The sequence below is a fragment of the Ochotona princeps genome, chromosome 7 (assembly GCF_030435755.1).
Source record: "Ochotona princeps isolate mOchPri1 chromosome 7, mOchPri1.hap1, whole genome shotgun sequence".
In the NCBI taxonomy this organism is placed as follows: domain Eukaryota; kingdom Metazoa; phylum Chordata; class Mammalia; order Lagomorpha; family Ochotonidae; genus Ochotona; species Ochotona princeps.
Genome location: NC_080838.1, coordinates 40,481,908 through 40,499,388, shown reverse-complemented (window position 1 = coordinate 40,499,388; position 17,481 = coordinate 40,481,908). Strand labels below are relative to the sequence as shown.

Here is a 17,481-nt window from a genome sequence, read left to right as displayed (position 1 = left end):
CTCCCTGCTTGTGACCTGGGAAAGCAGTTGAGGACGGCCCAATGCATTGGGACACTGCACCCGTGTGGGAGACCCGGAAGAGGTTCCTGGTTCCCGGCTTTGGATCAGCACAGCACCGGCAGTTGCGGCTCACTTGGGGAGTGAAACATCGGATGGAAGATCTTCCTCTCTGTCTCTCCTGCTCTCTGTATATCTGACTTTGTAATAAAAATAAATAAATCTTTAAAAAAAAGTATTTGATTTGATTCTTCTGTTTTTCTTTTCCTATAGAGATTTTGCCTGAAAGTAAGAAGTTACTGAAGTTGGAGTCAGGACAACTAGCTCTCTTTCAACTCCATCAAAATGCACGACCCTGGCTACCTGCCTGCACTGGTTTCCATCCTCCACTACACAAGGCTGGCTCTGGATTGAATACTCAAGCTCCTGTCATCACTACAATCCAATGACTATACAAGCAGTGTAAGCATCCCCAAATTTTGAAAACAGTAAGAGTAAAAGCATGACAAATTAGGCCAGTTGAACAAAATAGTGATAAAGCTTTCCAAGAGACATGCACCCCAGTGTTCAGCCCAGGTGTTTTTGACAGGACCTCCATTTGCTGACTATTTACATGGATGGAGACATGGGGAATGTCGCCACACTGTGTGCAGCTACAGAACTCTTCAACTGTACACAAAGATAGACTTTACTCAACACAGTAAATTAGCCAAAATTGGATGCCAATGGTTACTAAAACATCATATATAGCATTTTGTGAATTTCTTCTTATAGCTTGATGGAGATGAGATTAAAAAATTAGATATAGCATGGAAGATTCCAGCTCATACAACCAACAAAACAAGATCATCATTAATGAGGAGGAACAGATGTATGATTCAAGCAAAACCTGAGTGACACAGAGCAGCTGAGCAGGACACCTACCAGAATCTCCTCTTCGTCCCCTCTTTCCTCGTTTCCCTGGAGGGCCTGAAAAACAAAGAAGCATTTTCTGAGTATGGTTTAACATTTTTCCCCCTGATTTTCACAATGGATAGCAAATAGTTTCTACGCATTTTCTGAATTTAACCACAAATTCTAGGAAAAGGACCAGATACTAGTTGGTGTGGTCTTCAGCACTTTTACAAAATTCTCCAGCTTCCTTTAATTTTAAAAACTACTCTAAATACCTAGTCTTCCAGTTTTGCTTAGGAACCCTAATGATTAAGAGTTGTTCATTCTACTTGGATATCACCCATAAAGAAAGGTTCTGCTAAGCAAATGGGTGGTGATGAGATTGCACATTTCTTAGGAAGATTTTCCTTTTGAAGATCTCAGTACTTCAGTCAACTCCATCCCAATCCTTCCAGAAACAGTTAATCATTAGTTAAAATATATACTGTATATTGTATATGCATATATATATATATGAATCAAGGAAATAATTCACATATGAATAAAGAATTACATATAATAAAGTGTATACACACAGACTTTATTACAGGTGAATATACTGGAATTTCTTGAACTGAAAATCAGAATGAAAATACAATCTTTTTATGGAGACAATGTTTAGATTGTGATCTTACATTTGATTTTGTTCTATCAAGACTGAGTCATTCTCTATGCTTGGCATATACTTGCAAAGAGGGAATTTCAACTGAACTTGAACTATGGTTATGCAACAAGGTGGAGGAACCCACCATGGGGGGAGGATGGGGGGAGAATCCCAGATTCTATGTAACTACAACACAATGTAATTAATGAAAAAATTTAATAAAAAAAGACTGAGTCATTAATGCCATCTAACAAATAGCTTTTATAATGACTCTGATATAAATGCAGAACAAGAAATTTTTCCCATTGCCTGTAAAGACCACCAATCTCGTTTGTATCAGATTTAGCACAAGATTCTAGACATTCATGACTTTCAAGCCATTATTCTCAATTATATAATTTCTGTCCTCATTTCCATGGGTAGAAATAGCTTCCACTGAATTATGGTTCAAGCAAACAGAAGAGGATAATTAGCCCACAATGAGAATTGAGTTCTTAAAGTATTTGCTGAGAGAAAAAGGCCAAGGAAAATACAGAACTGCCTGGTTTTAAAGAATGGGCTGCTAAGTAGGACTGATGACTTCCATACTCTGAAAGTTCAAGGCACAGACAGCAAGATCCTTAGTGTTCAGCCGATTCTCAATGAGTTCCTAGGCTACTGGCTTCCACATGGAAACGTCATCATGAGAAACAAAAATATCCGTGGGCCAGCTAGTGCCCCCTCAAATCCTTAATGCAGAAAAAGATTGGCCATCTGTATTTTGTAACAGGGAGGAAAATATTAGCCATTAAGATCGACAGGAAATATTAGGAGAAGCAGCTTTATAGCACAGTTCAAAATTGTCACTAAAATTTCAGATTCCTGTCTGTATTCTGGAATAAATTGGAGTTTTCACTATATTCTAGGGATTCTTGGTCTTACTGCAATCAGTAGGAAAACCATCAATAGTAAACTAACCCACTCAGAGGTATGAAAAGCATACATTTATGACCTGCTGAAACAGGTACACACATATATTTTGATATATACAATGCCCTTAAAATTAGGTATCAGATTTTAATTTTTTTAAATTTTTCATCATACAATCTTTTAGGCTCAGGGATTTCCTCTCCTTTCTCCCCAGTTCCCTACTGTTTTCTCCTATATTACAGAATAAAGTAGTCCTTCAGCTACAGTCACAAATCCATAATTCTTCTGTTTAAGTGTATCATGACACAGTAGGTATAGACAGCAGAAAGTCAAATCAGATTTTTTTATTATAAAATTTCTTAAACTAAGAACTATTTAGTAACCACTATATACTTAGGATGTCTATGGTTCAAAAAAGTAAGATTGCCAATGGAAACAACTGGTGAAAAACAATAGCTGAGAATTATCTAGCACTGGATATAAGAAAAGTAAGATTACAATTGTATTTCAACTGGCAAGTAAAAATAGCTAACACTTGAATAAATTGGAACAAAAACTTGGGGTATTCAAATATAAAGAAAACATTAGAAACTGCAATAGAATGTACCTTGAATGATTGCCAATTCACTCACAACAATGGTGGTATTTTTATAACAAAGCTTAAAAGTAAGTAATTATTAACTAGTGCACATTCACTTATTTTCCATTTTACCCATGAAGAAAGCATCTTTTTAACAATGTAATTTATCGGGCCCGGCGGCGTGGCCTAGCGGCTAAAGTCCTCGCCTTGAAAGCCCTGGGATCCCATATGGACGCCGGTTCTAATCCCGGCAGCTCCACTTTCCATCCAGCTCCCTGCTTGTGGCCTGGGAAAGCAGGAGAGGACGGCCCAATGCATTGGGACCCTGCACCCGCGTGGGAGACCTGGAAGAGGTTCCTGGTTCCCGGCATCGGATCGGCGCGCACCGGCCCGTTGCGGCTCACTTGGGGAGTGAATCATCGGACAGAAGATCTTCCTCTCTGTCTCTCCTCCTCTGTGTATATCTGGCTGTAATAAAACGAATAAATCTTTAAAAAAAAAAAACAATGTAATTTATCAATAAAGTAGACTTAAGATATTTTAAAAAGAACTTGAAATAAACTCAGACTGGATTTTGAAAAAAAAATGATCAAAGAAGAAAGACATATGTCAAATAAGAAGGAATAACATTTATGAACATACTTGCATTAGGTATTTAAACAGAAGGTTGAAGTGAGTCAGATGCTGTGGGGAATCTATGGAACAGGGCAGGCATTCAGGTAACACAGGGTTTTGAACATCCACACTTTACATTCAAGTATCTGAATCTGACCTCAGTTCCAAATCTAATACAGCTTCCTGCTGATGTTAGCTCTGGGAGCAGCAGCCGATGGTTCAAGTGCTTAGTTCCCTGCCACCTAGCTGGGAAGCCTGGATAGAGTTCCAAGCATCAAGCTTCTGCCTGACGCTGTCTGTGTTGTTACAGTCATTGGAAAGAAACTGTAGGAGGGAGATCCCTGTCTGTGTCTTAGTCTTTCAAAGCAATAATTGAAAAAAATATGTTCAATCATATAGATATCTGAAGATTGTATATAAAGACATTGCAAACTGTGGGCAGATAGGTGTTCATTGAATATGACATGGGTTTATAAATAACAGGTGGGAGGAAAAAATAAGGCTAAACTATATTATAAGAAGATAAGACTCTAAAATCTATTGGATTCACAAAGAAAATATAAATCTGAGGGACAGCTTATTATGACTACCTTAGGAAATAAAAGACCACAGGAGCATTGCTGAGCTTAGTTAACTAAGAAGTTATCCAATATCTTAGAGATCTTGCTTATTAAAATAATAAGCAGAAATTAAAGGAAAAGTCTACGCTACAGAGAATACATTTTGATCTTCTGGATTTAAGGGGGAAAATAATGAAGAAAAAAAAGAAAGAAAAAGAAATCAGAGAAGATGAAAACGCAGAAAGGACAAATAGCTATTTCCCAGACAAAACCAATGTTAACAATAGCTGGAAAAGAGAGTGGCCATTTTCATTCTAAACTCAGCGATCAAATGTCAGCCAGGCATGAGCTGGAAGAACAAATATAGAATCTGGAACATGATTCTTGTTTACTGAATTTGGCCAGTTCTTGCAATAGAAATTCTCAGTGAATTTTATCAGTAGAAAGCCATGACTCTGCAAAAGAAAAGTAGAATATGAATGAGAAGTGGGAGTGGGAAGCAGAAACACAGGAAGTGAAAACTTCCAAGCAAAGAGTGCATGTGGGAAAGGATGAATTGTAGAAAACAGAGGCGGACTACAAAACTGAGACATTCTTCATGACTAGCAAATTCATTACAACTGGCACCGCTGAGGTGTCAGAAAGGGGTTTTGATTAACTCTACAGAAAGATATACAAAATTTTGGCCTGTTGGAGAAACTGGTAAAAATCAGCCATTTTGGATAAGTAACTATAAACCTAATTGCAGACAGACTCAGCTCTCAGAAAAACAAATAACTTCCATAGGACATTCCTTAAGCCAAATCAGATCTTCGGGGACATTCAACATTACTTGAACATTCCACTCCCCAGTCCTCAAAGACATAGACACCTGTCATAAAGCTCTTCTCTGAAGTTAGATACATGCTTGCCAACACAATGGGCCTTCATGTGTTCTTGGGAGTATGAGGCTATTGCTGGAAAATCCCTGTGCAACACACCCAACAAATTACCAACATCTGCAATTTTACCTCTGTTACTTGGATCTGTTCACTCATTTTAACTTCTACTAATATTGCAATACATTTTTACTTTTCTTTTTAAGATTTTTATTTGGATTTGAAACTACTTCTATGGATTTTGTCTTATTTGAAATGCACTCCTCTGTGTGAAGATATATATCTAGTGTTTAATAAATGTTAGTTCTCTCTTTTGTTTTTTAAATTTAGATACTACTTACTGGTGGAAAAAATCAGTACTTGATAAGAAAAGCTGAAAATGTAATTTAAAAAATTGTGAGAAATTAATGTTGCCTCAATGACAATATTCAAAGAGGCAAGTTATCATGAGGAAGAGAACATGAAACAAATTAGAGATTTTTATGTTTTCACTATTATGTAAGTTACACTTCCAACTAACCTTCAGTTTTATTGTTAAAATATATGCTAAACAATACTAATTCTGCCACTTTCCTATGCTTATGATGAGGATGAAAACCATAAAGCACTGTGTACACATTCTATATGGCTGCTTCCTTCAGTTGTCATTACTGCAACAAGGTTTATAAACTTTTTACATGACATATTACTATTGTATTTACCAATGAAAAGAGGGAGGCTTCTAAATGATGTGATATATCCTAATGTAAACATGAGCCTAAAAACTCTCTCCAGGCACACATGAGTCCTTTAAGTACAGCATGTGCCAGCGCTGGGAAGCCTGCAGGAGAAGTCTATGTGCACCCAGGATTTCCTTCCTCTCTTCACAGGATCCCAGGATCAGGCCTCTAACAGCTGCAGCTGGCCCTTGAAGCAGAGGAGCTGTCTGGGCACAGAGGAGACAGCACATCATCCTCTGTGAACCAACCTCCCCCCTGCTTCAGCTACTTACTTTTAGAAGACTCAACTAGGTTTACCTCCAGATCTTTTGGATTAACCTTACAAGGAGGCACAGATTAATTTCAGAGCCTCCCCAAAGTCCTCCCACCTGTTTGCTCGCTTAATGCCTAAAATTCCTTCAAGACGGACCACAACCTTTCGCTCCACAATTAGAAGTAAAAGGCTTAAATGGCAAATGCCTAGTAAAAGTAGAATCCCAAGTAAAATGTGTTTTTTCTTCATTCTCACAAAATGTCTGTACAACAACAAACCCAGGAGGTTATACAACTCACAGGTTTCTATGCGGTGCTTGACACACTATCATCAATTTGCCCTATAAAATTATAGACATTTGAAGGCAAAGTTTTTGGCTAAATAAGTTTATGAAGGGTTTGCAATTCTGCAAATGTAAAATAGCAACCGAAAGGAGTGTAACAGCCTTCCCAAGATCCCACACATCAGATACTAGCATTCTGATTCCAAACTTTACTTGCCACATTGCCTCTCATTTGTGAACTTCCATTCCATAGACTAGAGATAGCTAGCATGAACTTCCCAAAATGCTTCCATTTAGTAATGGCCTTTGCCTCATGTTATTATAATATGGCTGACTAGAAAGATGTATATTGCTTCGTGTTTACAGTGTAGAATCCACAAACACTTATGTAAAAAAAAAACTATTTATTTATTTGAAAGGCAGAGTTGAGAGAGAGAGAGAGAGAAAGCAAAAGAGAAAGCGATTGAGAGAGAGAGAGAGAGAGAGAGAGAGAGAGAGAGAGAAAGCAAAAGAGAAAGCGATTGACAGACAGCTATTCTCCAAGAGCCCCCATGGCCAACTCTGGGCCAGATAAGCCAGGAGCAAGAAACTTGCCTATGGGGGTTGGGGTGAAGGTGCTCAGGCAGGATCCCAAGCCCTTGGGCCATCTCCTGCTGCTTCCAATCTCGCACTCCAATATAGGATGCTGACATTGCAAGCAGCAGCTTAATTCAGTGCACTGTAGCAGCAGACCCTAGAGTATGTAAGCTTTCAAGGGTAGGGATTCTCCATCCTCATGTCTCTAGTACCTGGCATGAAGCTGATCATGAAACTTTGAAAAAAAAAAAGAAGGGTCATCAAAACTTCATGAAAAATATGTATTATGAAAACCAGGCATGGGCATAAAAACATTTTTGCTTCTATTTCCAAACACTTCTTGAAGTTTCCTCAACTAACCATGAGCTATTTGCTACATGCCAATATCTAATAGCATTACATTTTAAAGATATAACTTTTAATTCAGATTTACTTCTCAATTTTTTTTCAATGATGATATACTTCACTATATACAGCACAGGCTTGTTTGTTTTAAATATCTTTTTTGTCTTTATGTGTCTGTCATATGATTTTTTTTACATTTTATTATTATTATCATTTTATGATACAGTTCCTTATGCCCTTATCCCCTCCTCAATTCCCTCCCCACCACCTAGTTCCTCTATATCATTACTAAAATATAGTTCTTCATACTCAGTCATATGTCCATCATTGCGGGCATGGACAATGGCAGAAGAGTCCAGAATCCTATTGTCAAGATACAGAAAACAGTTTCATTGTAAGTCCATCTTTGTCTGGAGGCAGAAATGCATACTATACTGCATCCTCACATCTGGATGTCAGTCTCCATTTCACAGCTACTGTACATCCCCTCAAAAGAAAAGTCATAATACAAAATCAATAGTAGAAAGAAAAATTGAAATTTACAATGCCATGAAGTTAAATGACATGTTACTAGATATGGCAGTCTCCATTACACAGCTACTATACATCCCCTTAAATGAAAACCCACAAAACAAAGTCAACATCTGGGAGAAAGAAGAAATTAACAACACCAAGAAGTTAAATAACATGCTATTAAATGACTATCATGTAGCTGAAGAAATGAAAATCAAGAACCACTGCATGATCTACAAGTCACAATGATTTAATCAGAAGAAAGTGTTTTGAAGAGATGAAAACAACAGAAAACAACAAAACCCATGTGATATAGTTGTTGGTGAAGTGTGTAAGCTGAATCAAACATCATAGATTAGTAGACTGGATTAAAAAACAAAACCCATATGTTTATTGTCTGGAGGAGACACACTAAATATCTTTTGTGTGTGTGTGTTTGTCTTAAATTTCCCCAATTTTAATCTATTTGGAATGTCAGTTTATAAAAGAAAGTTAATCATAATAAATAATAGGTGAGCCTTTGGGTTTACAAGAGCATTGTTCCCTAATTCTCACAAGAGTACTAGTTATAAACTTGTATTTATTTTAAAGCCAATGACTTCAGTGGAAAACTTGGAAAAGCATGCCTCCCTTTTTTATACCACAAGAGATACACTAACAAGTGTTTCAGGGGCTCCATCTTACACATTAGGCTAACAAAAATGCAAAACTTAAGCTTGTTAATGAAATTACTAGCTGAATTTTGCTTATATACAACAGAAATGAACTTGTTAAATTTTGATTTTCACACCACAAGCAGTAGTAAGTTTAATAAACTATGAACAATGTAATGCACTGATCCCACCAAGTCAGTAATTAGAGTTGTTTTGTCAAATTTCTAGAGGAGGGGCAGGCAGCTGGCCTATCCGTTAAGCTGCCAGCTGGACATTCGCATCCCATGCTGAAATGCCTGGATTCGCACCTGCTCCTGATTCCAGCTTTCTGCTAAAGCACAGTCTGGGAGGCAGCAGGAAATGGTTCCAGGCACCCACACTGTTCTCCTAGATTGACTTCCCAGCTCCACGTTCTGACCTTTAGTCCCAGCTACTGCGGGCATTTGAGGGCTACTGCGGGCATCTGAGGACTTCACCAGCAGAAAGAAGGGCTCTCTCTTTCCATCTCTCAAATAGTTATGGAAAATGTACACTTAAGCAGTAAAGATGAAAATTCTCAAATCTTTAATTTTATGAATATTCCTTTCATAAATATGTTTATTTCTAACTTTGAGGAAATGTTGATAACACCTTATAAAACAAAGTAGGCACAGAAATTACGCTTGCTTAGTGAAGATTGAAAATAACAATGTACCCATGAAATATATAAAAGAGGAAGAAAAAGAGGCCAGTGCGGTGGCAGAGCATGCTAATCTTAGCCTGCAGTGCCAGAAATCCATATGGGCGCTGGTTCATGTCCAAGCTGTTCCATTTCCCCTCCAGCTCCCTGCTTGTGGCCTGGGAAAGCAGAAGAGAATGGCCCAAAGCCGTAGGACCCTGCGCTCAGGGGAGATACCAAGAAGAAGCACTTCCCTCACAGAGAAATGGGCTAGTTATTTCAGAACTGGTTCTCAGGAGGAGAGTTTTTAAACAGCAAGGCATGCTCTCTGGTAAAGCATGTCTTTGTTCTTTAAGAACACTCAGAACAAGACAGTTGTTTTAACTGCTTCTATATTCTAGTTTTAATGAAAGCGGACATTTGAACAACTGTTATGTAGCTATTTTAAATAAATACAAGTGATTTACATCCGACTTGTAGTGAATATATTCTCCATATTATATTAACATTTGAGCTGTTTTCAGTGAATTGGGTGCTTCTATTCCTTGAGAACAAAGCTCAGTAGAAGAAAACTGTCTCTCCTTCTAATTATCTCAGTGCAAGATCCTTTCCAGCTGGTGGTAGGTTTAAGCAGAGCTTTTCAAGTTTCCCCAAGAATCCACTGGCACTTTAAAATTTCATAACTAGAGACAAAAAGGTCATATTTATGACATAATTGCAAACTCATAATAATATACAGGAACTCTACTGTAGTTCGACAATAAAAGTAAGGGATTTCTCCCAACCCTGAAGACTCCCAGATCCTCACCAAGGACTATCAGTACGAGCACTGAGGACTACATCCCAACTGCCAAGGTGACCATGGGGAATTGGAGTGCCTTCGGAGGCCAAGAACTCTGAGGTCACCCACCCACATTTGGATCTACCACAAGGGATGGAAGAAGCCCAAATCCTGTCTTGCAGGATCCAAGGTCATCGGAATGACAACCAGGAGCATTGAGCGGTCTGCAGAAACAGAAAAACAATAAACTTCTGTCGGGATTAGGGAGAGGAGCTTTCTCTGTTCCTTGCCTGGTTCCGACTTTGGGTCCCCACCCTCTCTCATAATGACCATCAGGATCGCTCCAGAAACCCCTCAAAACGAACGAACAAACAAACAAACAAACAAAACTAGAATAGACAGAGAACAACAAGGAAAGCTTAGAATCAGACAGGAAACGGTCAGCAGGGATACACTTACAACTCACTGGGTGGGACACAAAGATTAGTTACTTCTCACTGGGGTATTGAAGATTTCTCTGCACACCCCTCCTGAAACTGTTCACCTAAACTGTTGACATATGTCTTGTTAGAGTTATAGAGTTAGACTACCCGAAAAACAGTCAGGTTCAGCAAGTCATGCTTCAACTCTATAAACTGCTAAATAATAAAATTAAAATAGACATGAGACAGCTGAATAGTAATCTATAGCCATTTTAAGGTGTATAGAACCTGGCTGTATATAAACTAATAATTGAAATGTCAATGTAGAAGTCACAGGATGTGGTTCAGAACTTACATTCTTTTTTTTTTCTTTTTCTCTTTTAACATATTGGCTACTCAATACCATGTCAACTAATTCCACAACATTATAAATTGTTACTGATGTTATGTCGGGGCTTTTAATCGAACTGGATGATACTCTGCTGGCTCTACGTTCAGACCAGAGGTGGTCTCCCCAAGAAACCGTTGAACTTCTCTGGACAATAAGATGCTGGACTTTATGCTTGGTAGATGCTTGCAATGAAAGAATCTCAACTGAACTTGAACTGTGGTAATGCAACAAGGTGGAGGAATCCACTATGGAAGGCGCTTTGGGGAGTGGTGGGGGGAAACCCAGTGCCTATAAAACTGTGTCACATAATGCAATGTAATTAATAAAAATAAAATTTTTTTTAAAAAGTAAGGGATATTTCAACTAAACTTGAACTATGGTTATGCAGCGGGTGGAGGAACCCACCATGGGGGGAGGGTGGGGGGGAGAATCTCAGATTCTATGTAATTACAACACAATGTAATTAATGAATAAATTTAATAAAAAAAAAAGAAAAAAAAAGTAAGGGATTTCTAAACCATGTATAATGAAATATTTTCTAAACTGTATACAAATGCTTTGCTTCCAGAAGTAGAATTCCAACAATGAAGATCTGTCTTAATTGATGTTTTCAGTATTTAGATAACAGAGTATGCAATAGAAGAAACTACAAGACTCCAACCAGTCTTATGTTGCAAGTCATTGACTTTAATGACGGCTGATGTGGCACAGTTGTTATTTCTATCATTCTTCCTCCACGCATAAAGTGTTTCATTATTATGGTACTAGAACATGTACCCCATGATCCTACAGGGGATTTATCATGACAGCTTTTTTTTAATAATTACTTTTAGCAGAGGGTGCTGCAGACATCAGACAGTGGGGGGGGGTGGAAAATAAGAAACAGGTATTTGTGAGATTATAGAGGACATAACAAGAGTGGCTATTATCTAAACAATGCAGTATGTATCAGAAAAAATAAATTCTCAAACTAGTGAAACAGTTTAAATGAGCTTCTTTATGTTTCTAATGAATCAAGAGTGGCAGATAAATCTTTTAAAGATAGAGAATTTTTTAAGTCAACAAAAATAACATGATCAACAGCTGAATGTAGTTTTCAGGGGCTTAATAAAGAATATATTGTGGATTTCTAATCTATCAGAGATAGAAACAATCTTCCTCTGGGAAATTAAAGGTGGATCAATAGAAACTTAACATTTGTTTTCAGTCAATGTCTCAAGCTGTTGGTAAACTGCTGATATATTAAATACATAAGCACATGCATCCTGACACATATGCAAATGGATCAAATTATTTTTAAAGATTTATTTGAAAGTCAGAGTTATGGAAAGAAAAATCTATCTGCTGGTTTACTCTCTGGTTGGCTGAAAAGCCAGGACTGGGAAAAACTAAAGTTAGGAGCTAGGAGCTTGTTGCAGGTTTCACACGTGGGTGCCAGAGGTTCAAATACTTGGGCCATCTTCCACTGCATCCCCAGGCACATTAGCAGGGAGGTAGTTGGATTGGAAGCGCAATACCCAGGACAGAAACTGGCACCTATATGGGATGCCAGTATTGCAGATGGTGGCTCAATCCATTTCACTACTGATTTATTTAAACTGGCACTAAAATAATTGTGTAGCGTCCCCATTTTGAAAATTAGCAATCTCTAGTAAAAATAATCATAAAATAAACATAACACAGTTGGTTTCGTGTTGAATATTAGTTATGGAAACTGAGTAAAGCCAAAGTCAAGATGAAGCCCTGAAAATAAGAGAACTTAGAGGGGGAAAGACAACATGGAAGTCAGGATCCAATGAAAGAAACCTGAAGATGAAAGTGTAGGAAAGTAGCTAGTGCAGGAGCTATGGAGCACGATGCTGTCCACGGAGCCAGAGCAGCCAACAGAGCCAACAGCATAAGACAGTGGGGAAACGAGTACAAAAATCCTTAGAAATAATAAAAATAATGATGACAGTGAATATTTATGAGTCATCACATTACCAATTATGAACGAGGCACTGAACATATATCACCGCCTTTATTTATGCTGGTTATGTAATCTCCATACATTTTTGGGAAGTGATGATAAAGAAAGGCAAAACGATTTTCTCAATGTCACACCACTAGGAAGTGGTGGGCTAGGGATTTATATCCAGACTGCTCTTGGATTATGAATGCTTAAAAGCCAATGACTCACTCACTATTGAGTGCACCTTGGATCACTGCAATTTCTGATACAAACACACACTGTATAACTGCCATTAAGGAAAATAAGAACTTTAAATAAACTCAGAAACAGGCTCATGAGTATTTCTGAATGTTTCTGTTTTATAACTTTAATTTATAGGCTTATTTTTAACTTTTCATACTGCGTAAAAAAGAGTCACAAGAAATCATCGGGAAAAAGTTAACAAGCTTTGATTTTACTCAGCTAAAAAAACCCCAGTTTTTTCCATACACTGAAAACATTCAGAGGTAACTGATTGAATGACTAGCACATATTTATGTGTAAGCTCTATTAATACACTCTTACAGCAGACATCCAAGTTTTTCCCATGTAAGTTAGAAAATGAAATAAGTGCTGGTCTTATATAAGGAATTTTGTCTGCTGTATTCACTATTGTATTTAAGATACCTGGCACGAAATTAAGTGTAGGTTAAATGGGTGATTTTTATTGAAACATTTGAATTAACACTTTGGAATGTTTCTTCTGGTTAAAAACAAAGGACAGCAGGATGATCCTCTGCCGATGGCATCAACATCCCATGTGGGTGTCAGTTCAAGTTCCTGCAGCTCCCTCCTTATATAACCTGAGAAAGTGGGAAAACTGCAGATGATGGCCCAAACCCTTGGGAACCGGTACCTTTGTGGGATATCTGGAAGCAGCTCCTGGCTTTCGCCTTCAGACCAGCTCAGTCCTGGCTGTCACCTCCATTTGGGGCCAGCAGATCACTCTGCCTCTTCCCTCTTTCTCTGACTTCCAAGTAAAAATATAAAAATTTTTAAAGAAAAAATTGCCAAATAAATATATTTTTTAAAGCTTGATTTATTTGGAAGGCATTGAAACTGAGGCGGGGACAAAATAGGGAATGATCTTTCATCTGCTGCTTTATTCCCTGTGCCCTCAACAGAAGGGAGAAGCCAGGCTGAGACCAACAGCCAGGAACTCAATCTGGTTTGTAATATGTGTGGCAGGAGCCTCAATTTTTGAGCCAGCATTCCCAGGGTGTGCATTAGCAGGAAGATGGAATCAGAATCAGAAGCAGGACTCAAACACAGACATTTTAGTATGGGATGTAGGACTTACAAGTGGGGTCTTTACCAAAGAGTAAAATGCCTGCATTGAGCACAACTTTTGATATTAATCACATGGACTTATGTCTGAATCTCTTTCTTCAATACACAAGCCATGTGACCCTGGACATATGAATTATTTATAACTTGGTTCTTAGATGCACAACATGTAGATAATATCCACTTCAGGGTTGTTCTGAATATCAACTCAAGTATGTTCCTTGTGAGGCACCAAGCACACAGCAGCTGTTCAGACAGATACCCATCTGCATTACAAAGCACAATGAACATACAGAGAAGTGTTACTGATGAAATATTCAGGATTTGAGACAATGTTGATGAATTAGAAAACCAGTGAGAAAGAACAAACTCTAGTCCTTTTCTCCTTGCAGTTCTGCCTTCACAGATTTCACAAACTAACACATCTTTACTTGAACATCTTCCATACCCTGGCACCCCTATATTGTTGCCCCACTGCCATATCAGACCCTGGTAGAATCACATACCATAATAGTTATCTGGAGCTAATCTGCCTATGTTCATGTTATGGCTTAGCAAACTTGCAAGTTTTCTGCTTTAGTTATCTCATCTTTAGCGAGACAAATTATAGTATCGACTTCTTTTATATGAGGATGCTACTGCCAATTGATCCATTAAGAAATACATCTGTGATAGAGTAAATATTCCTTAAATGTTATCAACTGCAACTGTTTTTCTCATCTCCAAATGCTTCTTATGTGCCCAGTAAGTCCCTTGAAAATAATGTCCACATTTTGGGTTCAAAATATCCACAGTATCAATACTCTAAAAAGTGAGGCCTATTATCTTCCTGTCAAAATACTTTCATGGATTTTAAAATATGGGCTATTACTACAGTTATATAAAGTTCAAATCCCACCTTTTAGTGCCTCTTTCCCATTCCCAATACACTTAATGTTTTATCAAAATTTGTCTTTCAAACAACTCTGGCCTCTCCCTTTCTTGCTATTTCCATCATGACTATTACTCTCTGGATCTGTGCTCTTCTAAACTTATCTTCTCTCTGCCAAATCTATCAATCAAAAACACCTAGCATTATCAATTTAACCAATGCTTATGATGCAATCCATTTGATCAATAATCAGCAATCATTAAGCTCGTATATCGAACATGGGATGAAGTGCTTGGTCATTGGTCCAGCACATGAAGGTATTCCCACTTTAACAATTCCAATCCCAAGTCTCTACTACAGATAGAAGTATCTTTGCTGAACTCCTCTCCTGATACTTTCAACATTCTCGTCCTCCTCTTATTTAGATTTGGTACAATGGAATATCATAGGGGATGACAATCCTATCTGCTTTGCTGTAAATTTCACTCACTTTTCCCAATGATTCTTGTTGTGACATAAACTGTGCCTTCTTGGAATGATAATACCAGTGCAACAGACATCTAAAAAGCCTTGTTAGATCAAAGCACACAATTCTTTACTTTTTATTTCCAGAACAGGGGTAGGAATGTCATTTATGGTTTGAACTCCCATATAAGGAGGAGCTGCTACTTATCTTGTAAATGAATTAATGTATTCAATGAAATGATGTACAACCAACCCTCGGTTTGCATCAGCAAAGCCAAAAATAATTACCGCTGTGAACATGTGCAGATTTTTTTCCTTGTCACCATTCCCTAAACAACTATTTTCACAGCATTTACAGTGTCTTTGGTACTATAGACTACCTAGAGTTGGTTTAAGCTTGCTGGAGGTTATGTGTGTAAGTTGTATGCAAATACAACCTCATACTATATAAGGTTTTGGGCATGCTTAGATTTAGGAATCAAGGCAGGACTTAGAACAAGTCCCCCATGGATATGAATGATCAGCTATATTTGAAAATATCACACATGTAAAGAGTGCTGTGAATTTTCAGATTATCTTGTTGAACTATCAGAAAAAAATACACTGAATGTTAACATAATGGTTGCCCTCCCATAGAAGACGCTAAAATAGGTGCTCTACACCAGAAAATCAAGTCCCACTTGGCCATTTTAAAAAGATCCTTAAAATCTCCTAGCCTTCCCAAAGTTGCCTTGCTTCCTTCAAAACAAATAGTGATTGTCTTACAGTTAAATCTCAGATTCATCCTGACAGGCAAATTCCCTAGAATACAAAAACATTGTGAATGCATTTCCATGAATAAAATGCTTCCCCATACGATTCTGCAATAATATTAACAGTACTTTCACTGCTGCTATATCCATCACATAGCAATCAAGTATTTTCCAATGAAACTGCAGAAAGGCCAATTCAACACAGCTGATTTTAACCTTCGATGTTGAGTTTATTTTCTGTATTTCATGAGAACTAGTAAGAATTCTGTTGCAGCAATCATTGTGCATTTGTTGTGACTGTGATAATCTATTGCATTAATAATTTCTTCTTAAATAAAAAAAAACTTTAGAAAAACTCAAAAAAGTAAGTCTTATTTTGGGAGACATACACTTTTACGTTCTTAAATAATTATAAAATATACATTCACATTTTATTGGCTTTTCATCCGGACTTCTTCGTTCTACTGCTGATTTAAAGCTTAAAGTATGTCAAATCTTGAATGGAAGTCAGAGGCCAATAGGCAATATGCCTAAGGCCAAACTACAAGTGCCAATCAAGCTTGAACAACTTACAAAAGATCCCCATAGGTAGACCAAGAGCTATAAAACTAACTATAAGGGGTGAAAGTTCAACCATTCCAACTTTAGGTTATAAAGATGGTAACTTCAAAGCAGAATTCAAGCCCTTTTATATGCAGATATTTTCATAAGACAGGAAAGTTTTAACACAGTATTTTATCATGACACCATTTTGCATTAAAGGTAAAACATCAAAGAAAACGTGAACTACATACAGTTTGCAGTGAATATAGGAGGGTGTGTGATGTTCTGAAATGGAATTAACACTGTGAATCTATTTTATGTGTCTCAGTGAAATGGTCCACTTCTTAGTGTGCCAGTAGGTTGGCTAATTGGGTCTTTTTCAAAATACAAAAGAAGATACTTTCAATAAGACAGGGTTGTAGTATAAGTCAATGTTTTACAGAAAGAGCTTTATGTGAAATGTTCAAAAGAATAAATTTTAAAGTGGTTCTCTACCAACTGTGTACATATTTAGAATATTTATCGCTTAGTCAGGTTTAATAATTTCAGATTCAAACTTTTAAATATACAATCTTTACTAAGAAATTCTCAAGTTCCATTCCTTTGCTTTGTAGTTGTTAATGATTAACATTAAATGGATTAATACAAATAAAACAAATTCCCTAGACTCCTGATGGAATTTGATCATCCTCTGAATATTTTGTGCAGAGACAATGTCGAGCATAACTAAAACAGTGTTTGGCTATGAAAATATTTTAAGTCAAAGAATAGGCACAAATGCATCATGCTATCAACACTGTATTTGTAAAGTACGTTTGCATTTTTCCTGAAGAGATTTCCTGTATTTGTGCATAGTATAAGTTCTACAACAAAAAGAACAATGTTAGCTAATATATAATCGCC

General features: G+C 37.4%; 1 protein-coding gene across 1 annotated transcript in view; it reads right to left on the bottom strand.

Annotated features, from left to right (window-relative positions):
- The window catches only part of COL25A1 (collagen type XXV alpha 1 chain), a 460,541-nt gene that overhangs the window by 215,468 nt on the left and 227,592 nt on the right, over nt 1-17,481 (bottom strand). The window contains exon 3 of the mRNA XM_058666694.1: nt 922-966. Within this exon, the coding sequence (XP_058522677.1) occupies nt 922-966 (45 nt within the window). The remainder of the gene's footprint in view (nt 1-921; nt 967-17,481) is intronic.